This window comes from Manacus candei, unplaced genomic scaffold, assembly GCF_025592945.1.
Source record: "Manacus candei isolate 608988 ecotype Guabito, Panama unplaced genomic scaffold, ASM2559294v1 h1tg000008l, whole genome shotgun sequence".
Taxonomy (NCBI): Eukaryota; Metazoa; Chordata; class Aves; order Passeriformes; family Pipridae; genus Manacus; species Manacus candei.
This window is the reverse complement of record NW_026138056.1, coordinates 29,590,358-29,616,135: the sequence shown is the minus strand read 5'-3', so window position 1 is coordinate 29,616,135 and position 25,778 is coordinate 29,590,358. Positions and strand designations below refer to the sequence as shown.

At 39.1% G+C, this 25,778-nt stretch overlaps 1 protein-coding gene across 5 annotated transcripts in view; it reads left to right on the top strand.

Moving 5' to 3' along the window:
• The window catches only part of ZNF704 (zinc finger protein 704), a 130,456-nt gene that overhangs the window by 2,004 nt on the left and 102,674 nt on the right, over positions 1 to 25,778 (top strand). For all 5 annotated transcript variants that reach the window (XR_007900282.1, XM_051770289.1, XM_051770280.1 and 2 more), the window contains exon 2: positions 16,812 to 17,059. Coding sequence is in view for 4 of the 5 variants with exons in the window: in XM_051770289.1 (XP_051626249.1) it covers positions 16,812 to 17,059 (248 nt within the window). In the remaining variant the exon portion in view is untranslated. The remainder of the gene's footprint in view (positions 1 to 16,811; positions 17,060 to 25,778) is intronic.

Below are 25,778 nucleotides of genomic sequence, written 5' to 3'. Positions count from 1 at the left end.
CCAGGTGCACATAGTTACCCTCTTTGGAAGAATATGTCTAACTGTCATGACCTGCTCGGTTTCTGCTTTCTCTATTTATACTTTTGAGTACCATAAACTAAGAAAACTTACAATTTAACATTGTGAAGAAATTATCTTTGGTTTCTGTGTATGTCTTTAGGGATTGTTAGTGTGGGAGTATATAAAGTTTAATCTGAGTGTTCTTCCAAGTAATTTTAAAGCAACAGATTAAACTTGAGAGAAGCAGGTATAAAATGAATGCAGAGGTCCAACCGCAGACTGTGGGAGGGTAATAGGACTGGCATGATCTGGCTGTGGTTTGTCAAATGAGATACCTGCCAAGTGGAGAACTGGTGTACAATAAGCAGCATTTGACTCGCGGACCTGACCTTCTGAGCTGGGGACTGGGAGCAAAAGAAGCTGAAGGGGTGTCCACTGCTGAGAGAGGTTGTAAATTGTTGCAGTGACCAGTACTCTTCAGAACAAAAGATGTCCTGAAAAGCTTCAGAATTTAATCAGATTTGAAAGCAAAGGGGTCTGGGTACTGATTTTGCAGCGTATGCTATCTGGATAATGCAATTAAAAAACATCACACAGAGTTCTGGTGTGCGGTGCAGGTACAGGTAATTCACACATATACTTGATGTGTGTGCCCTTGGGTGGAATGGCATTTTAAAGCTAGAGGTTTCAGGGGCTCTTGGCAAAGTCACTTCTGTGGACTGGCTGTGATACAGGGATGAATGCATCATAGGTCTGTGATGGAATTAATATTGTTAAAAGGTGCGTGGGAATTTGGTCCGGTAGTCAAGATCAAAAAAGTAGTTGTGCCATTAAGGCTTAGAGCCATATTGTCTCCTTAAAAAAGAAGTCCACTGTGTGGCTGCACCACTAGTAGTCTTAAACATGGGAACAGAAAGAGAGGAAGAAGTACTTTATAAAGATGGATCTTATTTCTCCAATTTGTGAAACCTTGGAAGGAGAGAACAGATATGGCAGAAAAGAGAGTAAGAGAGACTAATAGTCATGGGGAATATACAAAATTTGTTTCTTTACATTGCTGTAGCCATGTAGATGTCCAAGTGGAGAACAGTGGAGAACATTTTTGTTGCTTTTTCGCTCGTGCTATTTGACATGCTGGAAGAGGCATGAGTGTGCTGTGTGTGGCTGGTGGGTAATGGCAGAATAGCCAGAGAGTCTTTGAGAGCCTGTAAAGCCTTGTTGAGAAGCACTGTGTTTTCCTACTTTGTCAGAACTAATTCATTATTCTGTGTAGAGAAACAAATAACACCAAGGTGCTGATTGTACAGACTCATTTTGCACGCGAAACTCCTTTTGTGCTTGCTTTGGCTGCATTTGGATTTCCAGCCATTTGAAACTAGGTGAAAAAAAAAGTGTAATTACCAGTACTTTGTCTTGAAGCATGGATTAATTTGCAGTCCTGTTTAGTTCATCTTTTGTATGAAGCCTAGTTCAGATGCCACAGACAGCCACGTTAGTACCATGCTGGGGCTAATGCACCCTGTTGGTGCTGGTTTTGTTGATATGGAGAGGAAGTTTTGAAGTAGGATCCATCAACAACCTGCAATGCTGAGTTTATCAGGTACTTGGATGAAAGCCCCATTGCAAGTAGCAGAGCTATGCTAATTTACATGTAAACCACTAGAGCACTATGACTGAGAATTTAGGGTAGTAGTGAACATGGGCTTGTGATAACATACCAGATTGTTGCAGTATTTTCTCTACTGTTATAAATAGTGAAGAGATTAATGTTTTCTTCTGTTTAACCTAGTTGAGCTGCCACTTTATTTCCAGCCCAGTTTCTGTCCACAGGCTTAGAGAGTATGGACAGAGGACATTCCTAACCCGGCTGACTGTGGGCACTGCTCCTGTTTCTCACCTGTTGGAGTTACCTATTCCAGATATTGGCTTGCTTGTGAGCACCTCTTGGTAGTTTAGAAGGATCAATTTCCCACAAATGTATTTATTCTTACAAATATGTAGCTTCCAAAATCATAGGAAATGATTAGATGAAAAGTCTGAAAACTAAAGGCCCAGAGAGCTGTGTGGTGATGCTGGAGGAATATGAAAGCCCAAGCTGTGTAAGGAAGACTTTAACTTCACACACGTTGGGCTCACAAAGTGAAATTTGTGACAGATACACAGTACAGAGCACTTACAAGTCTATGCCATAGGGTTCAGAGTAAGGGTGACAGATGTTGATAGGAGTTTAGTCCATAAAAAAGTGTGCTTTTGGACATGATTTTTGTGGTTTGTTATGTTTTGGGTTGATTTATTTGCCCTCTTTTTTTGTTTGTTTTAAAGATAGAGACATCTGTGTGGTACATGGCATGCAGAAGAATCTTCAGAGTTTGTGTGGAAGAAATCAGTTGCCTGTTACTTATGTGTGTTGTTCGGCTGGGTTGAATTTCCTTTGTGCTCCTTGCCCCTTTTCTCTGCATTCTTTCTAAAACCAGGTGTGAATTCATTGCTGTCCTTTAAATGAAACTTTCAGCTTTGCTGTTTGAATGGACTATAGGCTCATCGTGGATAAAACAAAGTAAGGTTTTTTACTTGATTAACAAAGTGCTATTAAATTTCCCTTTCATATGCGTGTGCAAATGTATTCTAACAGGCAATTTGCAGAATGCAAACTTCAAATACCAGATTTTCTTAGTGGAGGAGATTCCTCATAAGACACAATAGGAACTTGCACACTAACCTAAGAGTAAAATCAAATGTTCTCTCTCAGACTAATAATGATAATGTTATTTTTATGAATACTGCCAGTTATTAGAACACTGGAACTCACGTTTTGATCTTGGAGCAGGATCCCGTTAGGTTAGGCTGTGTACAAACTCAGAACAAACATGATCCTACTCTACTCTCTTCTACAAAGTAGAAGAGTAACATGAGATATGAATGGATACTGATGGACTGTGAGGAACAACTAAAGAGTGAGACGAGAGTCAGATAAACACCAGCTGCTTAACCATAATTTTGTAAGTAGATAAACTTAATTAATTTTTAAATTTCAACTGTAATTTGGTTTCTTACAGTTTTTGAGTGAAAACCTGCCTGGTGAAGTTGGTGTCAAAGATGCATTCTAGATTTGGGAATTTTTTTCTTCCTTATGAAATTTAGAAAGTTTATACATAGTATGGATTACTGAAGGCAGAGCTGGGAGTGGTGAGATTGTAGGATGATATTCCACTCTCCCATAATAAAGAATGAATGGGAGTAATTTGTTGAGGACTTCTTATGTAATTTTTGTTGTTGTTCAGACACAGACCAAACATAACCACTTTGCCCTTAAAAGGAATTGTATTAGAAAACTGTAACTATGCAAGAATAAAGGTGAATCCACAGACAGTTTTGATCCTTATTTGTTATATTCTTTTCAGTCTAGAATGAGTCCAGTTGAGAATTATCAGTTGGCAGCCTTCAGGTATGCAGTACATACCAATGGATAGAGATGTGCTACTCTCTGTTAATCACAGAATGTTTAAGCTGGGAAGGGACCTTTGGAGATCATCTGATCTCCCTGTGGATCAAGCAGTGTCCCCTAGAGCTGGCTGCCAAGGACCATGTCTGAATGTGTTTTTAGTATCTCCAAGGAGGGGAGACTTCAGAGCCTCTCTGGGCAACCTGTACCAGTGCTTGGTTGCCCTCACAATGAAAAAATGTTCCCTGATATTCAGAGGGAACCTCCTGTGTTTCAGTGTGTGCCCGTTGCCTCTGGTTCTGGAACTGGGCTCCACTGAGAAGAGCCTGGCTCTGTGTACCCTCCATTCAGGCATTTACAGACATTTACAAGATTCCCCTAAGCCCTCCCTTTTCCAGGCTGAACAGTCTTGCCTTCCTGAGCCTTTCCTCATAGGAGAGATACTCCAGTCCCTTAATCGTAGAATTATAGAATGGTTTGGAGTGGAAAGACCTTAAATATCAACTAGATTCAAGCCTCTAGCCATGGGCAGGGCTGCCACTCACTAGACTAGGTTGCTCAGAGCCCCACCCAACCTGGCCTTGAACACTTCCAGGGAGGGGGCATCCACCACTTCTCTGGGCAGCCTGTTCCAGTGCTTCACCACTGTCTGAGTAAAGAATTTCTTCCTAACATCTAATCTAAACTTGCCCTCTTTTCAGTTTAAAACCATTGCCCCTTGTCTTGTCACTGTCTGCCCATGTGAAAAATCCCTCTCCCTCCTTTTTATAAGCCCCCTTAAGGCACTGGAAGGCTGCAGCAAGGTCTCCTGGAGGCCTTCTCCAGGTTGAAATCATCCCGGTGGCCTTTTGCTACACTTTGTCCAGTATGTCCATGTCTCTCCTGTATTTGGGATCCCAGAACTGAACCTGTCATTCCACGTGTGGCCTCTCCAGTGCCTGGTAGAGGGCACTTTCCTCCACTTGCTGTCAGTACTTTTTCTGACACAGGCCAGGACACTGTTCAGGTTTTATTGCCACAAGGGCTCATTGCTGGTTCATATTCAACCAAGTGTCCACCAGGAACCCAGGGCCTCTTCTGCAAAACTATTTTCCAACTGAGTGACCTCCAGCATGCACTGGTGCCTGAGGTTATTCCTCTCCATGTCCAGGACTTAACATTTTCCCTGACTGAGGTTCCTGTCAGCTTCCTTGAGGTTCCTGTTGGCGCATTTCTCTGACCTGTTGAGATCTCTGGGTGGCAACATGACTGTCTGGTGTATCAGCCACTCCTCCCTGTTTTGTGATCCCTTCTCAGGGATCAAGGTGAAGCTGACCAGCCTGTAGTTTCTTGGATCTTCCTTGAAGATAGAAGTCACATTTTTTTTCATCTGAAAATTAAGCATTGAGAAAGTGCTTTTCATGGGCTGGTAATTAACATTTGTAATGTGTCCTGTGACAAGTGTGGATGCAGAGACCATCTGTGCGTTTCTTGATCCTGTGCTCTTGGATCTTTCTTCAGATCCAAAGTTACAGAGAAGCCTGAATCCTGTATATCGGCTTTGAACCCTCGAGTCCTACTCTGTGTTTTCCCAGCTGCTAGATTATAAATTCCAGTGTTATGAGAGCATCAGAGATATTCTTAAACTGTGGGATAAATCGGTATCTCAAAGATGAGAGCTTTGCTGCTTGGGCAGCAACAAACAGGCTGGTCCTTGCTGGTGTCTGCTCTGTAAATACTGCTGTAGATCGAGCAATGATGCTTTTATATTTTTTCCCCTCAGAATAAGAGTGGCCACTGGCTTTATAATACTTTCAAGTGATTTACTGAATTGCTTATTTCTAAAAATAGTGAGCAGCCTGACTATTCCTGCAGCTTAAGGCCAGCCCAAAGACTACAGAAGGACGGCAGGCTAAAAGGGAAACTCTTAGTGTTTTTGTTTATTTACAAAAATTGAATGAAAATTGAATACAAGGTGAATGAAAAGAGCGTTCATTGGCTCTGTGATCAGCTTCAGTTTCACAAACTTGTGTTCATGTTTTTCACTGTAGCATGTTGTGGAACAGAGCACGTAGCAATTGCTGAACAATCTGTGATGGGATCACTTTCACTGCTCTGGCACCTTGCCAAACTTTCCAGTCACAAATGATGATTGCAGTGGCATTTGTCTCATTGTATTAAAAAGTACATGTGTGGGTGGTATTTGTTGTTTGACAACAAAACTAATGAAGACAGGAAACTGAACAACTTCTGTTGCTTGAACCTTGGATAAAAGCACAGATCTTTTTATTTGTATTTTTGCAAGACATAAAGAATCCGATTTCCATAAAATCCTGACCCAGCTGAAGTTGATGGAAAAGTCCGGCTAATTTAAGCGGATTTGGGATTTCAGCCCAATTACTTAACCACAAGTGTGAATCCGTTAGTCTCCTAAAACCTTTCCACAGCAGTCCTAATGATTTTTAAGTGTTGCTTCAAACTATAGAAGACTGTTATGGTCACTCAGCACAGAATCAGAGGGAAGGTAAAATGCCTCCATGATTAGATACTGAAATGTGAATTTCTGTAGCTGATTGTTTTACCATCTTTAATGTATTTTTGTAACATTTTGGATAAAAGGTTATTTGAACTTCAGATGGGCAGTGCTTTTATGACAAGCGGTTGTAAGACTGGATGGTTACTTAAATTTTATTTTTTGCTTCAGCAGATAAAGTGGCTGATGCCTACCTCATATTAACATAGAGAGCAAGTTGTGCAGTCACTTTCTATAAACTGGACTTGGTAAAGTTGGTGAGCTAAACATTTGAGCCAACCTGATCTCTTATGTATACATGGATATCCCTTTGAAATGGCAGAAAAAAATTCTTTTTGAGTCAAAAATGCTTTTTACCTCATATTTCTCAACAAGTTCCTTTCTTTAATATAATTATGACAAGTTTGAGTACTGCCAGAGGAGAAAAACCCCCTGTTTTTTCTACTTTAAAATACTTTAAAGAGAGCACTGTGATGCAGTTCTTGCTGCTCTTAGGTCCAGGTTAGTGGTGGTTCATAAGGCCCTGGAAAGCAGTCCTTATCTGGCTTAGAGCTATATGGAGAAATCAGAGAAATGAATAAGGGTGAGCTGGTGTTTGCTAAGGATTTATGTTGACATTTTGCTTCAACATGTGTGGCCACCACTGTTTCAGACGATTGTCCCTACTTTTGCAGAGCAAGAGAGAAGTGGTTGGTCTTGAAGGTGTTTCTCTTTCCATGCTGGTAGGTCCAGCTGCTGGAGCAGCAGACTGAGAAGCACAGAGTGCTTTGTGCCTGGGCACTGGATAAGCAGACAGTGTTTTCGGATTTGATGTTTCATCAGTTCCAAAAAGGGTATTCTTCTCTCTGTCTTTCTGTCCTTCCTCCAGCCCCCAGCCACTCACTTGCAACCTTGTGTTTGTGCCAAAATTAGTTGTGTGCTTTTGAGGGCACTGAAACAGTGGGAAACGTGCAGCAGAGCATCTGTGGATTCTTTAACATCTATCACTTAAGGTGGGTCAGGGAAGGGCTTGTCAAGCATTTGGATAGTGCAGAGGAAAAGGTGGGATATCACAGCTAGGACATGCATAGGGAGGAAAGAGAAGGTTAGAAATGGAGCGAGCCGTCATCCTTTAGAAAACAAGCTGTGTGACAGTTGAACTGTGCTTAACTTTGGGCTTGGTGGTCCTTCAGGTTCTTAGTGAAGGCTCTTCTCCCATGAGGTAGCATTGCATCCCTGTGGTGGTTTGAAAGAGGGCTGGTTTCTGGAGTGGTTAAGAAGAAAAGATGGCGTTGGGCCTCTGCATGTTTTTACTAGTGTTATTCTGTTGCTTCCAGGGATAATGGGCTGTAACTCTGTGATACTATTTCTTTGCATAGTCAGACCCAAAAATAAACTCCTTTTTTTGGCACCTCTCCTGCTCTGAACAGGAAAACTGCTACATTTTTTTTTGTCTAAAGTTGAACATAGATTTGGGAGAATCTTTTAGCTGAAGGCAGTGCTTCTTGCTTATTCACCTCCTCTGAAGGATTGTGCTTTCTACTTCTAGGCTCGAGATCCGATAGAGGAGATAAGGACATGGACTTAATTCTGATCTTGTAATACCTCCTCCAGGCTTTCAGCATCAGGATCAGCCCTGGCCCTTGAAACTTTCATTCACATCACCTGTTTCATTCAGAAGTTACAACAGTTGGATACATCTGTGAACTACCTTGGTTTAATTTCTCTGAAATCCCGTAATTTAAACAAACAAATAAAAAAGAGCAAAGTCTCTTTATTCCTAGGATGTTAAGGCAAATGGATTACTTTTCCATACCCTTTTAAGTGATCTAAAATCAGCAGCTTCTCATCTCAGATGGCTGCTTCCAAAGTCAGACAATAACTTCTGACCTCAGAAATACCACACCTGTGTATCTATTTGCAAGAGATCTTGAAAATAAAGGCAATCTGGTTTTATTTTCACTAGAGATATCCTGCTATATGTCTCTATCCAGACAGGAGGAGGGTTTTCAAATGCAGATGATCCAGTGAAGGTTTTTTTACTGAGAAGCAGTGAGGCAGCATTTCCAAAGCCTTCTGCTAAGTATGGGGAATTCCCTACTGCCTCTTCTCTAATCTGATTTTTGTGAGCTCTACTTGCCTGATCCTGAGAGAGATTATAGAAGTGATAGTATTTCTTTGAGCTGCTGCCATCCTTACTGATCCCAGATCACCAGCAAATGTAAAGAGAAACAAGTGGAGTTTCTTGTATGTCTTCAGCAATGGTCTTTAAATAGTTTAAAGATGCTTTATTTCCACATGAAATTCAGGAAGTAAAGGCCATATTGATATATCTATTCATAAGACAGGCCATATTACAAGGCTGTATTAAGCTACATAAACTGTTGTGTACAACTTCCTAATCTAGACAGAATCAAAATTAGGGGCAGCAGAGACAGTAGGTACTTCACTAATGGGTTTTTGAACCCTCTTTGCATCTCTTACAAGTAGGAAAAATCATCATTTTGTAGAAAATAGATGTTCACAGGCATACAATAGAAAATACATGAGGTTTCAGAACTTCAGCCAGTGCAGTAAGAACACCTGGTTTGATGTTGCTCATTAATTGCAGTTTGTAATTACAACTAGTAATGCAACCGAAATAAGAACAAAAAAGTTTAATTGAACTTCCCTGCTGTCCCAAATTAGCATGCTTAGTTTTGCCTCCAATCCCAGGTTTTTTTAAACTTTCCCAGAGGTGACCAACAAGACCCAGGTGTATCCTTCTCTTTTCTCCTTCTGTGCTCTTTGGCCAGCCCAGGGCAGACGTTTCCAGGCTCTCTCCTTTCCTGTGTGTGCTCATAGGTTGCTGTAGTGCCACTGGGCATTGCTCATGTTGCTTTTGCTGCTGGGGAGGTGAGGGAAACCTGCTGCCTGGGAGGCACCCTTCCTTTCCGCTTGCATGGCCAGGCACGTAGGTCCCTGTGAGAAAAAATACGTGATAATTGGTTTAGTTCATTTTAAATACACTTTTTTGTGAAACCAGTAATTGGGAAGGCAATTATGGCTGCCCATTCCTGGCTCACAAGTCCTTTTTAGCGTGGTGGAGTACCAAACCCTCAATGGTGAGCATGCTTAGCAAATACTGAAGTGCAGCAACAGCATTGCTAAATAAAAATGAACCTGTTTTTTGCAACTGTGATCCTTCGCTTTCCTTCTGTTTAAGGCTTTCCAAGGTAGCATCTTAATTTTTATATGTTTAGAGTTAGTGTGTTTCCAAGGCATTTGTTTTATTTAAGAAAAGGAAAACAGGGCTGAAATACCTGTGCTGAGATCCTGCCAGAGATGCCAAGCCTGAGGGCCAACATCCAGTCCAACCGAGGTGGCCGGGTTTGCAGAGCGGTGACCACAAGTCATCCCCTTGCGTGTGCAGCATATCCAGAATACACAACATAGAGTTATTTCTTTGAGACTTAAACATTGCAAGCAAATTTTGAAGATACACACATTCAATAATTAGTATTAAAATTTGTTAATTGTTACTAATTGGTGTCTGATGATCTTAAAAGTTATGTCATGTACTTTTCTGTGATGAACTTGCTATGCCTGCATATGGGATGGGAAAGGAAGCTGCCATACTTTCACATCTTCATCCTTTCGTTTATGTAGTGGAGAGAAAAAGGCTTCTAAAATATCTCTGAGTAATTTTTTTAGACCTGAAAATGGTATATGGGAAGGACCATGGATTCACAGTGTTCCTTGCCATCTCCCCCTGTAACCTTATTAAGACCTTTCTGTCCAGTTTTAATAAGATTTATGCTTCTTGTACCAGTTAGTGCAGAATTTCAGATGTCACAAGATTGATCCTTGTTTTATTTGGGATACAACAGGTACCTGCATGGGTACTGGATTTCAAATGTGAAAGTTTCTGTCATTCATCTGGATAGATGCTCTGTAACTCAGAAACACCTTAGACTGGTGCTGGGTTACGCAATTTTCGAAGATGAGTTAGATTTGGCCCCGTAAGTGCTGACATACACATGATGATGATGGGAGGGTAGAAACTTCTTGCTGACTCCAGTTCTTGCTGCCTAACACTGTATTGTGAATCCAGGCAACTTAAAATGCTTAGATTTGTATTTTAATATCTAGAAAATATGTTCTATGGGTGGTTTGCTGTATTCAGTTAAATGGTGAAGATATGGACTTCGTCCTAGCCTGGTTGAAATGAATAGTACATTACTGTACATTAATGTGTACTATATATTGTAAAAAACACTTATAGTGACCTTAAAATGCATTATCTTCTATATTGTTAGAGACCAGCAATTTACAAATGCTTAGAGTGATTAGATTGACATGGTTTATGTGTAATGAGCAACCACTGGTGAAGCGAGTAATTAAATGCAAAGTATACTCGAAAATGTAATAATACATTGAAATTCAGGGCAGATTATTTCCAAGCATCATTATGGGAATCTGTCTTATCTCTTTGTGTTCCAGTATGAATGGAGATTTCTAGCAAAATGGAAATTCAATGCATTCTTTCCTTCCAGTGAGGACACTGTTTTAAAATGTCAAAAATTAGAGCCTTTTTACATAAAGAATTCTGTTACAGGAACTTAAACTGGAAATACTCTACAAAGTAGTATGAGTGAATCAACATTTGTCCTTCAAGGGATTTAATTTAAATATTTTTTATTTTCATTTAATGTTGGTAGCAAGTTTGGTGTTCCTCATTTCTGCTTGTTTTGTTTGGCTGTGAACTTTACTCATGATTTCTTTCTTTTTGAGAAAAGTGACTTATCCTTGTCCCTAGAACATAGCCTGGCTGTTCAGGCTGGCCTGAAAAGGGTCTTGCAGTTATTGAACTCTTGTTTTTGCTGAACAAATGTATGTCATGTTACATACACGCATTTCATTATTGTTTCCCATTAACAGACTAGCTGAAATATATTGATTCCTTCTTTTGCTTCTCCCACTGAGCTGCATATTTGTTCTGCAGTGGATCAAAAATGTTGCTAAAGCCGCGTTAAAAAAAAAAAAAAATCCCGAGCCTTTTGTTTTCTTACCAGTTGGGAGTTTTATTGGCAGTCCCTAACACTTAGGATGCTTATATCTATTTCAGAAAATGGAAAGAGATGGTCAGAAAGCCAGAATGGAAAAACTGTTTATAAAAAACAGCAGTTATACAGCAGGTTGGCTGGCGCTAAAACATCTTGTAGCTATCGGTGATTTTTTAACTGGTGTTTAATCAAAATAGTTTTTTGATGGAATTAGACCAACTGATTACATAGTAAATCAGATGGAAATCAAAAATCCTCATCCTAAACTTTAACACCTATGAAGTGTTAATATTGTCCATAGGCCTAGACTCACAATTAAGTTAAAATTATTTATCTGTTGACAATGCAAATATCCAAAATTGGAACAGTGTGTTGAGTGATTACTGTTGGTGGGGTGGGTTTGTTTTTTTTTTTGGTATGTGTTTTTTAATTAGCATGCTCCCCCCTCCCCCCTTTCCCGCCTCCCCCAGGCTGGAAAGCAACCAGTGTGGCTTGTGAGGCATCTTGCTGTTTTTGGAATGAAGTGACACTGAGGTTGAGTCTAGTTACAGTGGTCTGTAGTTGAAGTAAAGGAAATACAGCTTTATGGGTTGAGGGAGAAAAGGAAGTTTGTAGAGAAATGGAAACCTGGCAATGGCATCAGGATTATTAAGATATGGTGGGGGGGGGGTTAAGATAGTTTCCCCAAATGTATTCCCAGTAGCATGGGTTTTTTTATAAGGAGTTTTGGATGCAGTCAGCTTTTGTACAGATGCTTCTCTCACCCTCATAAAATAGTGTTATTGGTTTTTAGAGGTACTTGTATTACTGTTGTTGTAAAATGAGCTTTTTTATCTGTATGAACAAAACATAATGGCACAAAGTAGACCACAGTTGCAAAATTATTTAATTTGCCTGTGTCTCTAGGATTCAAAATGTGTATGGAGGGGACTTTCTCAGGCATCTAAGTCCTTCCAGAATCCCGGTAGACAGAGTGAGGAGAAACCAGAGTTAGCCAGTATTCCTCCAGAAGATTAAGGGAGCCTGCTGGGCTCTCACTGCTGTCCTGCTGCCTGACAGCATGGTGCCAGCCTCTCTCTGCTGAGCCTGTGTTTGCTGTCCTGTTTCGTGGCAGGCCGATGCAATCACATGTTCTTCAACTGGTGTAAACTGACGTAGCTTCATGGAAGGGGCTGCATCGAGTCCCAGGGTGGGAGGCAGTGCTACTCTGGGAGCAATGCTTTGCACTGGGCAGCTGCTTTCTGCCTGTGCACTTCCATCACATCCAGTACCCACTGCTGACTCCTCATTGGGAAATCAGCCCTTGAGTTGTTTGCGAAACAGTCAGCAAAGTAGGCATGGTAAGTGGTGTGGCAATTCTTTCAGTAGTTTTTTGTATTACACTTTGTCTGTGTAAACCTTTACAAAGCCTTTTAAAAATTAGGTTTCTGCTCCTGGTGTGCCCACCTGAATACACAGGTACTGCACCAAAAAAAGGAAAGAACATAGATGGGAGTCAGTTTTCCCATTTGAAGACATATTTCTATACACTTGGGTCACATAGAGGCAAATAATGCTAATATTCTTGGGAGTTTAATACTTTCCATTGTATACAGACATCTTAATGCCTGTTAAAGGCTAGAGAACTGTTTGAAAATAACCTACTTCAATTTTTAAGCAGCAATGCACCATAAGCAAGGGAAGATGATAAAGTCCGGTCAGGTTGTACTCGAGGAATGACATACATAGTCTGTCAAATCTAAGTCTCTGTGTTTACATATAAATGTGATAGGTCTTCTTATTGTAGTGTTTGCTGATCCTTTGAATAGGCAGTGCAATGGCTGAGTTGTCTGTTTGATCGATATTTTTTTTGCTGTTCAGGGCAAAATCTAAGCTGAAATTTAAGTGAAATTGGAGAAGACTGAAGTTTGACTGCAACGTCAGCATCTTCTCAGGATGTGCTTTTGGGTATACCAGAAATTGACTGCAGATAAGTTAGGGCCTAAACTACTAAAAAATTGCAACCTGTACATCCTTTGTAAGGAATAAAGAAAAATTTCTTTAAATTCCTCAGAATTTGTGTCAGTGTCAATCATGCTCATTTAGGGCAGGACTTACATTGCAATACATGGTCCTGATTGGGGCATGTGGCGTTCAATACTAGCAATTTGGTTATGACAAGATACCACCAAATAAAATTTCTATAGGCAGTTAAGGATGGTTTTTGCAATGAAAAATTATTAATATACTTCTGAAAATATTAACTGTGGTAATCATTTAGCTGTCACATAGAGTATTAAATTTTGCCATTTAATAATAGCGAAGCAAGCAAGAACTGTAGCTTAAAAATAAAACCCTCAATCTAAATATATACCATTGTCTTGACAACTTCAAAACAGGAATTGAAAGGCTTTTGTAATAAAGTTTTTACTTAGAAACCAAAGCAAGAAGTGGCTTTTACTTAGGAGTAAAGCCACATCAGACCCCAGCTCTGGCACTGCCCCATGCATGAGCTTCAGCGCAGAAGGCACAGGTAATCCTGAGCTGTCGCTTCCAAGTGGTGGCGTAACTAAAGTTTCTCTTGCCCAGTAGTGGTGGAAGTTGTCAAAGGCAGGTGAGGGTAACTGCAGAGAGAAATAAAACTACTTTTTAAAATTTGCTGGTGGTTTATAACTCCTGTTTCTGTGACTGAACTTCCAAGTGATGTTGGTTGCCCCAGGCCAGGTTGCAAAGGACTCAGCTGAAAATAAACTGAAGGTTGCTGATGGCTTAAGGGTGGAAATACGTAATGAATTGCATAGAAAAGCAACCTATTATAAAGTGGCTTGTATGAGTGATAATTCATCAAGTGTATGAAAAAGACCTAAGTTTTTATCAGCAGTTGATACTGGAGGCGATAAGGTGGCAATTCCAGAGGTATGACAAGAAAAGCCAAACCATTAGGGAACAACAGAGTCAAAGTTCGAGAACAGCAAAGGAGAGAGAATGTGAAGTACTGGCAGTAAACTGAAATAAATTGGTGTTACATAACTGGTGTTACAGTGGTAATATCTGTCTGTCTGTAAGACAGGCTGTCAGGTTGGGCTAGACCTTCCACAAAATTCTTGCTGAAACACTGTGGACTTAAAGGGCCACCACAAGCCTCAAAGAGGTTAAAAGAATATGAAGGATCTGTGGAAAAAAAATTTACTGATAAGATATGACAGGACAGTCAGTTTATCTGAAAAAATATATTGGAAATTTTCCGTGTTAATCTCGGAACTGTGAGAGCTTGAAATCAAAGGAGTCCTGGTCGTTAATCGGTGTGTTTGCCAGAAAGTGAGGAGCCTGATCATTCAAGTGATCAGGCCCTCAGCACTCCCCACATCAATGGCTGCTTGTGTAGATGGTTGTATTTCTGGCAAAAGACTTCCCATACCCTTCCAGACAGGGCAGGTATCTCAAGTGGAAATGGCTTCCATAGACATAGATGAATTAAAATAGAAAAACTGCCTGTGGAGCAGGAGAAAGCTACTGGAGAGTGCCCACCAAGGGGAACTCTTGGCTTTCTCTCATGATCATCTGCTTCTAAAGCAGAAAAGATTCTTTATATGCAGTCGCTCTCAAGGGAAAGTTCAGAAAGAGGCTGATATTTCCAAACATCTGTTGAGAACTGAAGGAAAGGAAGAGAGTTAGTCTAAGCAATGGGTTTGGTCTTCTGCTGTTTCTGGCCATTTAGCCCAAGAATCCAAACTGCTTGGCAGCAGCTCTGCAACTTCAGCATTTGCTTCTTTGTTTTCTGTCTTTCTTGACTTCCATATGCCTGCATGGGGCCAGCTATTAATTAGGGCACATTGACATAGAAAAACTAAGGTGTTGTTTGAATGTATTTTGAACTGGATGTGGATACATTTGATATATAAGAACAAATTATCTGGTATCACAGTACAAACATTCTGTTATTTATGTTTTAGGCTTTAGCTGTAGTCTAAGCCTGCAACCTTCTGTCCTCACTATTAGGTCTGTAAAGAAAACTCAATAATGTATGACACAGTATTTTTGCTGAAACTGAGTAAAACACTACAGTTTTATAAATTGAAGACACTTATAGAGTTGGATATTGGAACTTGGATATTTTCAGGGTTTTTTTTTACTTCAGGACATCACTTCTAAGTCAATTTTCAGGAAAGTCGAAGGCATCTCCATATGTGTTAGGATTTTCAGACTTTGAGAAAAGGTCTTATTGTGAATCTAAGAAGTTTTTAAAAAATAAATTAAATCAGAATTAAATTTATCTTATTTATATGTCTTCTAATTCTGTATGATCACATGCTGACTGTTTTGTCTTCCAGACAGATTTTCCCAGTAATGTGTCATCTGTTTGTGTGTGAAGAAGTGTAAAGTGACTAATTCTTTCTACTATTTACATTCATAAAGTAACAATTCTTGTTTTGTTCTTGAAGAAACTGCTAAAAGCCCTTCAGTGGAAGCACTAGAAGCAATTAAATCATCAGCCTTAAGTATTTATGCGTTAGTGATTCAATATACGTCACCGAACAGAACAAAATTACCTTGGCAAGAATGTCTTTCCTTTGAACTTAAAATTGTTTGCACCATTTTTATACCTGCCAGATATAAAAGATTTATGGAGAGAGATTTATGGAGGGAGGAATATATCTTTATGCATAAATATATACATAGGGACATTGAATAATTTTTTTAGATGATGAAAAGGAGGAATAAGGGGGAAGAGTTGACGTAGGAATTTCAGTTTATTGATGCTCTTACTATCTGAGGGCAACACAGCATGGATATCTCTACCATAAAGATCAGCAATAATTTACAAGTATTTGAAAATCCACTTTGCCAGTCCTAGAAGGTGCCTGGATTTGTCTGAGATAGCGTATGTGGCACTACCTGCGTGGAAGTGCCTCTGTTCAAGGTGGACCATTATGCCAGGCCATATTTTGCTTGGCTGTTTGAGTTGGGTAGAGACATTGTCTGCCAGATGGGCCTGCCTTCATGAAGCTGGGGAGTGTAGCTGGCCAGGAAACGGCATTTCAGAGGAAAATCTAGATCCTGGGCTTTGTTTTGGTTGCTGGGAAGATGGAGTGGCTTGGTTCTGATGGCTTTCCAGGCTCTTCAGTGCAACCCTGCAATAGTTTGCTTTATAAACACCAACGCATTGTAGTCCAGAGAGGTAGTGTATTTGTTAAGTTACCTATTTGCTTTGGTAGTCTTTGCTTATGGGAAGCAGCAGACCTGAAGATCTGGGAAGTGCTGGTAAGCAGAGAGTGCTCCTCATTGCTGGACAGGCTCCTTATGGAGATCCTGCTGATATCACTCGCTCCCCTTTGCCTTCTGACAGCTGAGTTGGATCATAGCAAATTATTTTTCTGCTCCTGAGAAACGCTCATTTACAAAAGAATCCAGTAAGTGGCTCTGAGAAGCACCTTAGTTTCTTGGTTGCCTTTTATGTGGATAAAGTCTGACTTTTTTCTGGAATTTTAGGAGGGCAGCTACGATTTCTTTTCCATAGTTATGCAGCATGGATGTGTGTACATTAAAGATATGTTGTATGTAATGTGGTTTCCAACATTCTAATTCAAATACTGATTCAAATACCTTTTTCATTTAACATTGAGAGGTAAATGATTGCTTTATCAAATGGACTAGAATTGCTTGTTTTCCTGGGTAGTCTTCAGCACTGTTGAGAACTTAATGGCAGTGTCTGAATTTATGAAGGGCAAACAAATGGTATTCACTAATTCAGAGAACTAATTAGAAATAAATGCCTGTGGGTATTGGATTTCCCCCCCCCCTTACATTTTAGGAGAATTAGAGGAAAATTTAATAATTGCTTTCAATTTTTCAGGCAGCCAACATCAAGCGTGAAATGACCTTCCCTGCATTTCAACAGGAGGATGTAAAAAGTGACATCAGTCAAAAACTGCCAGACCAACAGTTTCTCCTGTTTACCACAAAGGAGGAAGATTTAAAAACAGCAGAGACCAAAAAACTAAATAGAGCTCATGAGTATGAAAAGGAAAACACTCGTTCTGTTTGTCTTCTGGAACAGAAGCGCAAGGTTGTTTCTTCAAATATTGATGTGCCTCCAGCAAGGTAAGAAGAGTTGGAGGTTTTTTTGCTGTGTTTTCTTTTAAGCTTTTTTCCCTTTTTTCCATGTCTTTTTTTTTTTTTTAATGGGATATTAGATGCAAGTTTCGTAAATAGCACTACGAACTGCTAAGACTAGTATTCGTGCCCAGGCAGTCCTAAGTCACTCACAACTCCCCTATTTGAGAGATCTGCTAGAAAATTAAAGACATTAGTAGCAGAAACTGAGACCATGTGCAGAGTAGGACTTTGTATTTCTTTTTTAATGTTTTTGCTTTTAGAACCTGCTGTAACTGAGGTAATTGCAGAAGAGGATGTATCTTAAGAGGAAGAGGTTGTTGACCCAGCATCACCCTGAGAAGTAATCTTCTGCATTAGACACAGAAACATCTTACCTGCTAGCAATTTATTTTTTAAAATATTTTTACTGTCATGCTTGCAAGCGCTTTATACTTATGGGAATGTGCAGTGCATAGTGAGGATGTGGTATCTTATGTTCTGTTATATCCTTGTACAGGTATACTTCTGGGTCATAATGTGATCTAGGAAATGGGTTCATAGAAAACTGTGGTGAGGAAAGAAAAGTGCAGGGAAATCAAATTTATGCATAAGGGGGATTTGGGGATTTTGGTATTGCTTTTTAATTCCTTTAATTTCTTAATTAATTCCTTGAGGATCTGTTGTAAATGCACATACATGTTTGTGTCTTCAGCATTTGCATTTGTGCATTACACTCAATTTATAGTGAATTATTTTGAAAAAAATAGTTGTTCTTTAATCTGAGCCTGACATATATCACAGCAAGAAAGTCGAGGTATATTTATCTGGGTTTTTTTCTTCCTCATATTTAAGTGGAATAGTAGTAAGAGAGAAGGATAATCTGGAGAAACTGAGAATTTAATACTGGCCAGTGATTTAAAGTGAAGGCCCTTCAGAAATACAGAGTCTAGAACCTTGAACTTCTTGGAAAGACGTTACTGCTTTGAAAGAGAAAGGGAATGACTCCTCAAGGAAATGCTGAACATTAATATAATAAAGAAGCATATCCAGTAATGCTGAACAGAATCTTTTCTATCATTGGTGAAAAACTGGCAATAAATTGGATGATCTGCATTGCAAGATGACAAGTGCTGCTTCTTTTTTTTGTTCATGATTTCATGTTGGCATCAGTCTGTCTGCAAAGATTTTTTTCTTAACCTGCCTGGGAGTTTAACTTGCACATAATATTCAGTGAAAGGCTTTTTGGTTTTATAGTGCCACTTAAAAAATTTGTAGTCAAAATGAATGCTTAGTTGTTTTTCAGTTTGTTGGCTTTCTAAAAAAACAACATAAACCAGCAGGTTCTGCCATATCATCCAGAACAGGATGTTGTTTTCCTCTGGATCTCATAGATGACACTTCTGAAAAACACAGAGTTCATGAGCATTTTGACAAGATTTTCCTTCCATAAAAATCTAGTAAAAAGCTATGCATTAAAAACATAAAAATATTAAGATACTTATCTGAGATTTTCCCCATTAATCAGCCCCATAATGTCTGAGTGCCCTTCTCATTCATCCTCTGTGTCTCAAAGCAAATAGGATCACCAGAAAATTTAGGTCAGGAGGGACCTCAGGAAGTCACCCAGGCCAACTCAAACCATATGTTAGCATTTCCATTTAACAATTCAGACAGATAAAGTATAAGATTTAAGTATATTTTTGTGTGACTTCATGCAGATAATCCACTTGAAGTACTAGTCGAGCTCCCATTTCCCATAGCTGCAAGATCATCCTTCCTTGGAGGGATGGATATTTTTTCCCGAATGAGCTGGAAAAGAGGATGAATAAATATCTTTAATGCCTTCTTAAGGGTAATTGTGACACCAGTTGTGAGCACAGACTACTTTTGATGATAGAATGTAAGTTCATTTGCAAAGATGTCTTCTAAAGTTTTTCTTTGTTTCTGTATTTTGTTGGGAACAGAAAAATTACCATATTATGTTGTTGCATGTTTTCAGACATCCAGGTTGAGCTCCAGAATTAGGAGAATTAGAGAATGAAATAGAAAACAAACTTAGAGTCTAAATTCAATAGCATAATAAACATTTTGGTCATTCTTGCTACATTTTTGCAGTCAGGGTCAAGTTTTGCTTTTAATCTGAGGTGAGCTATTGAGCCATTTGTCCATAACAGACAGGAAGAACACTTAAACCTTTGCTTGGAGATCTTCCTAAATATTTGTTGTTGTAATGAAGGAAGTGCTCGGTTTCTCTTCCTTTGCAGCACAGTTTGATCTCTAAATCATATTCTCCAAGAAGAGTCCATGCATTTGAAATTCTCTTGCGTCCTTCCTTCCACTCTTCTGTGTAGAACTGTGCTGGTAGAGTTGCATGTTCCTCAGAGGTGAATTCCTCCTCCCTTTGCTGCCTAGCAGGAGTTGTTGGATTGACTGTCCTCTCCTCTGATGGGAACATCCATCTACCTTTGCAGATTGGTCACAATCAGTTGTGGAAGATCATCTTGAATTAATCAGATGATGTTTAAAAAGGCATGGGAGAAATAAGGGCTTTAATATGGTCTTCAGTTTCTTACTGCTACATACACCCTCTTTACAAAAAAAAATTCAGCTATTATTTTGAAATAGGAAAATGCTATAGAAATGAAGCTTACTATTTATTTTGTTTTAAAACCCTAGTGGAGCTGAGGGGATTACTCTTTCACTTCTTATGCTGAAGTAAAGGGTAACATTAAATTTTACAGTATCCCACTAAACCCAAGACAATATTTAAGTGATTTTGGGATAGAAGTTTACCAAACTGCAGATTTCTTATTAACATGGGCATATGAGTATCTCCAAGAGAGCTCTGAAAAAGTATTTGCAAAAATAGCTGGTAAGAGCATGGATAAACATGCTTCATTTTGACCACAAAATGAAACAAAGTCCATCCTTTCTTATCTGTTTTTAAGGGTCTCAGTGAATAAGAATGGAAATCTTTGTGAGGTACTGTATCTAAAATAACAGTTCAGAAAACACCAGCATAATAAGTGTTTGTTTGAGACATTCAGTTGCCAGGCTTTCGTTATTGCTTATAGACTCTGAAATTTTAGAAATGTGAAAATATCTTAGCTCAGTCCTAGTATTTTAGGTGAATGGTAGTCAGGTGTTCTGAAAATACAGGAGATGAAACTGTAGAGCAGGTGGCACATGTTCTACATGTGCTACATCAGTCTGATATGCACATGCAGGAGAAGAGGAAACCAATGGAAACAAAGGACACTTCAGAGTTTTGGCTTTTAATGATATCTGGAGAGAAGGGGTAGATCCATACTATTTAATAACTCAGTAGTTATGCACTTACCTGGAGCCTGGCAGGTGTGGGTTCAGGATCTTCTGCTGTTGTATTTGGAAGAAGTACCTGAACTGGAGTCCCTGCTGCACAAAGGAGATGTTTTACCATCGAAATTGTGACGTATTCAGGGTGCTTCATAGGACAGCTCTTTAATGTAATAGTGTCAGTTAAGTGCAGCAGACCTTAAATAAATATATTATTGTATGCAGGAGAATTTTAAGATTGAAATTAAATTACATTTTTAAGTTCATTATTTATATTTTCTGTTTCATCTTGCAAAAGTACTGTGGACCTTTCTCTCTATGTTAGGTGGTCTACTGGAAGTATCTTTTAGATTAAAACAGGAGGAGACTATGACTTTTTCTTATTGATTTTTATGCTTGGAATGCAAAAATGAAATGACAGGTTGACAGCATTAAGTCTTTCCCTTTTCGTATTTCTTCATTTGGTCGTTTGGAACAAAATTTATATGAGTTAAATAGCTTTCCTACTTCTGAAACTCTTGAGTAAATGAATTGATATAATAAGGAAATTTGAATTCCTTACTTTCCCTTTAAAGTGTAAATTTATTGGTAGTTTTGATGCATAAAGGACTGCAGTCTTGGAGAAAGCGGTCTGACCACTCAACTGTGAACTGCAATTATCTGTGAGAATTGAGATGTTATCTGTAGAACAGAGGAAAATATGCTTTAGGTTGACCTCCAGTTCAAACAGCAATCAAACACAGCCAGATGCACGAATCTGAGTAGTGCAAGGTCATTTCGTAAAGAGACGGTGTCACTGAGGGACTAATCACCTTGTCTGGTGGGCAGAAACAAGCCCAGGTCCACCAGTGTTTCAGGCAGCTACATTTGCAGAGGTCAGATATAATCAGAGATGATGTCCCCAGTAGGCAGCGGTGTGGAAGTTAACAGAGCCTTCTTGCTTATTTGTATTTTCACCGGTTACTTACCATCATGCAGACTTAGTTCCAAAGAAAGTCAAAAAGAAAGATGTGAAAAAGCCTGGACTGCTGGTACAGGGGATGTGAGTGTGTGAGTAGGGACCCAGTGCAGGCCACATACACAGGGAACGACTTCTGCATCTTGGAGGAATAAGAATGGAAGAGTGAGCAATGGAGAACAAGGGATGAAGTTCCCTTTTTTAAAGTAATATGTGGCAGTAAATGTCTGGAAATGGTGATGGGGTTAAAGGACCCTTAAGACAGAAGTATTTTGATGAGTGGTACTTGGAAACCCTTCAAAATGAAGGAAAACTTAAATGCGTTAGTGTCATAAGTGGTGTCCTTTGGGTGTCCCAGAAGGAACTAGGAAGACATCACTTCTATCCTTCTGATGGGTGGGAATGTTTGAATAGTTTTGCTTTTGTTAACCTTTTGCTAGATGACCTCAAAATATTGTGAAATTTGTATTACCATATCACATCATTCTTCTTTTCCCCAGTCCTACTGTACTGTGTTGTCCCTGAAAAAAAGAATAAAAGATAAGCTTTCTAACTACCTTTTTCTATATTTTTTTTGCTCTTAAAGGACAAACCAATGCTAAACCTCAGCTGCTTAAGCACTTCCTTATATAGTGTTAAAATAATTATTGTGCTTAAAACCTAGTTTTTGTGCTCTTCTGGTTCACTGTTACTAAGAAGTGACATATGCCATGACAATATATTGGATTTTACTATCTTCAGTTGTTTCTATATTGAAAAAGCTGCTCAATTACTGCAAAAATAATTTTTATTCATGTACTTATATTTTATCTACTAATTAGTTTATAATTTAATGAAGAATATGTGAAATAATTGAAATAAATATCTCTAGGAATTCTCTCTGACATTACCTCTTTAGATCTTCTAGAATAGCTACAGAAAGTTGGGGCAAAATGAGTTGCAGCCATGTTTTCTGACCGTCATTATAAAGAAACAGTATAGACAGTGATGTATTTTCATTCCTAAATGATTTTCTTGCCTGGTCTCTCCAGGAACATAGCTCTGGGCAGCCATTTGATTAGAGAGTGTGTTGTTGATCCGTAAGGCCTGCTGGGCATGACTGATTATGCATCATGCATTCCAGTGGAAACATTTGCATATTTTCTTAGCCAGAAATCTCCAGGAGCCTGACTCCAAGATCAAAAGCAGTATCTGCTTAACTATGATAACCTCACTAGGAGGACTTCCCAATCTGCTTGCAGAGGGAAGAGCCTGATGATCAAGTTGTGCTTTTCTGTTTATCCAGAGGTGGTGTTTTTTCAGAGATTGTCTTCTATTATTCTTTTCCATCTGTTTTAGTTCAGCTGGGGGAGCTTCTTTCCTATATCTCTCACAATTTTTGCAGAGGGGATTGATGGGGCAACTTCAGAGGGGGCAACTTCAGAGGGCATCAACTATTTGTTGGCTGCTGAGGCTTTTCAGTGAAACTGGATGAAGACAAGAGGCCGAGAAACCAAGCTGTGCTTCAGCTTTACTGACTCTAACTCTGTGAGCTTCTGCGTTCTCTAGTTTTCCTGCTAGCCCAAAAGCACTTAATTGAGATGTGAGGTTTTCTTCAAGTTTTTTCACCATCCTATAGGCTGGGTGCTCCTGTTGCTTAAATTTCATTTTTCTCTATGTCCATGATAGTTAGAAACTTTGGTTGTTTGATAGTTTTTTCTGTAATGAGAATTACTCAACAGTCATTCCCATATTTCAGGGCTTCTGTAATAGTGCTGATAGTTGGCAATACCATACGTTTGAAAGCAGCTTCTCCAATTACCCACACCACCTAATTATTCAAGTAGTAAATTGTTGCTTTGTTTTGCTAGACTTCTTTAGTTAAATATGTGTGCAGCTTGACTGAATTTCACCCAAGCAGTCATTAGAGTTTGATTATGTTTAATATTGATGGTAAACTGCCATCATGGTCTGCTACAAAAAGGTGTGGTGCCTTCTAGGATCTTAGTGAGAAAAAAGAGACTTCTCCAAAGAGCAATCAGAGAACTGGTCTGTTAGCACATTTTGAAATAAAAACCTATTTCTTGATGCTGTTTTCTTTGCATTCTAGAAGGACTGTATACATCCTTTTAACTATAGATGCCTTTCATCTGACTGCAGCAAAAGCAGTGTAGTGGAAACTTCGTTGAAAACTGTAGATTAAATTGCAAATAAAAACCCTGCAAGTAGTTACTGCAGAGCCAAACCATAGCTCTAGAAGTCACCTTGCTTATTTTACTGGAAGGCCATCTTCCAGGTTGCTTGCCAGATTGTGCATAGTATTTGTTGCTATGATAGCTGAACCAGCTTCTCATGATGTTGAGAGAGATGACAGCATTCCTGACAGCTTGCAAACTGTTGGAAACTCACCTTTCAAGTGGTGAGATGGATCGAGTCTCAAGAGTGCTGGGGAACATAGTAAGGCTGTCCCATTCTAAGGTGGCTGACTGCTGGGATGGTTGAGCTTTTGTTTCATAGCTGAGTGATACAGACTCAGGAATTACCATTCAGAAGTCCCCACTGCCAGAGAGCCACAGCAACACGTTGGATAGGATTGTTTGTTGAAAAAGGTGTAACATTCTCAGCTGTAGAAAAATTTACTCTGAAATTGTGCATAATCTATCTTTGGTTTTCAGTGGACTTTTGTGAGTTTCCCCATTTCTCTCCTTTGTGTTGTGCTGTGTGCAGATCTGAGAGTGTCTAGATATCTCATACTTGACTGTGTTACTGACATCCCCATGATATTCAATCAGTTACAGTTACAGCAGTCTGTCACCAGCACAATTTATTTTTTCACCACTTGCCTTGGATACTCTGGCTGGCCTATCCATCAGGATTTTGACAACATAGTATACTTGTTAAAGTGTAAATTTTGGATTAGCTAATGTTACTCTTGAGGTATTTTTTCCTGGTAATGTTAAAAGCAGCAGGAATAGGAAACTCATTAATAAAGCAAAATGCTTTTGCTGTTCTGTACTTGTAATGTTGCATTACATAGTGATTCTCGCACAATTTGGTATAAAAGCAGCTATGTGTGACTGTAGTCTTTGAGCCTGGTTTACTGTACTTGGTCTTGTGAGATCAGGACATGATGTAAAAGTGATAGACCTAACAAGAATACGGATGAAGCTTTCTTCTCAAGAAATAGTAGCTGTTTGGTGGGGCTTTTTGTAGCACCTGGTCATCACACAGACCTCTTAGTTCATTGTTCCCAGGTTTCCATAGTATTAATGCTAGAGGAGGAAACTTCTGACACCATCTGGTGACTTTAACCATATGGATTTTTGGCCAGTGTTAGTGTCCATATTTTTAACTGTAGACTAGCTACCTACACAGTGAAAAATAAAATGTGTGAAAATTTGATTGTGCAGTTAAGTGTGGTAATGCTAAGTTGCTGTATTGCTTGACATTGGAGTCTCTATTATTTTAGGTAATTATTATTTTCAAAAGAAGGCTTTGCTTGTGCATGTATACATACACCTGTAAATAAGTTTCCCATTTCTCTAGGAAATCCCATATTCAAAGCACTGCTGAGAAAGATCTATCTTCATCTATTGAAGTGCAACTACTTCTTTTTAAAATCTTCTTCCACTGGTAGCCAAGACAAAGTGCTACATAATTTTATCTGTGTGATGGAAGTTGCCAACAGACAATGATCTCATTTCCAAGCAAATTTCAATGAAATCCTCTAAAATGGCACAGAGGAAAAATATGTCCCTAATCTGCAGCAACCATTAGACACTGGTTCATGAAGAGCTGCATTCAGTCAGCACTGCTGCTCTATCTGTTAGCCATTGATGTGAATGCATGGCTTGTTCTCAGCTCTTCAGTTCCCTTAAAAAATTGAGTGTAATTTCAAAACACTCTTCAACAGCAGGCAATATTCAATAAGAGTAATTTCTTTGTGGTTCGTGTTAGCTGTGGCACAAAAAAAATTCCTCTTGAAATACCATCTGTGCTGAGAAAAAGAAAAAAGTCAATGGGTCTGTGGTTTGTAACTTGTGTATCTGCGAAACGTGCAAGAATGGGCTACCGTATATGTGGTTACACAGAATACCCACATCATAGCTGTGTTCATAGCTGTAATTTTATTTAAATGCTATAAAACTAAAATATCCTAGTTTATGCAGTGGTATTTGATGTTATATCATTGAGGTCAGCAAGACATGAAGCCTGCCTTTCTGCGAGAAGTTGTATTGCTGACTGTTATTTGTAAAATATTTTTAGAAGTTTTTCTCTTAACTCCTTTAGTATCATCTGCATGAAAACATTAATTTTACAGATTTTGAAAAAAGGAGGTAGAAAGCGTGACTTTTCTCCATGAATAGTAATATGCTTGTGTAGGGCGAGTTGTAAGTGTTTTGTTTGTATCCCTAAGAGAACTACACTACAATGGAACTCATACAACCCTATTTTTTTCTTGTGGTATGTAAG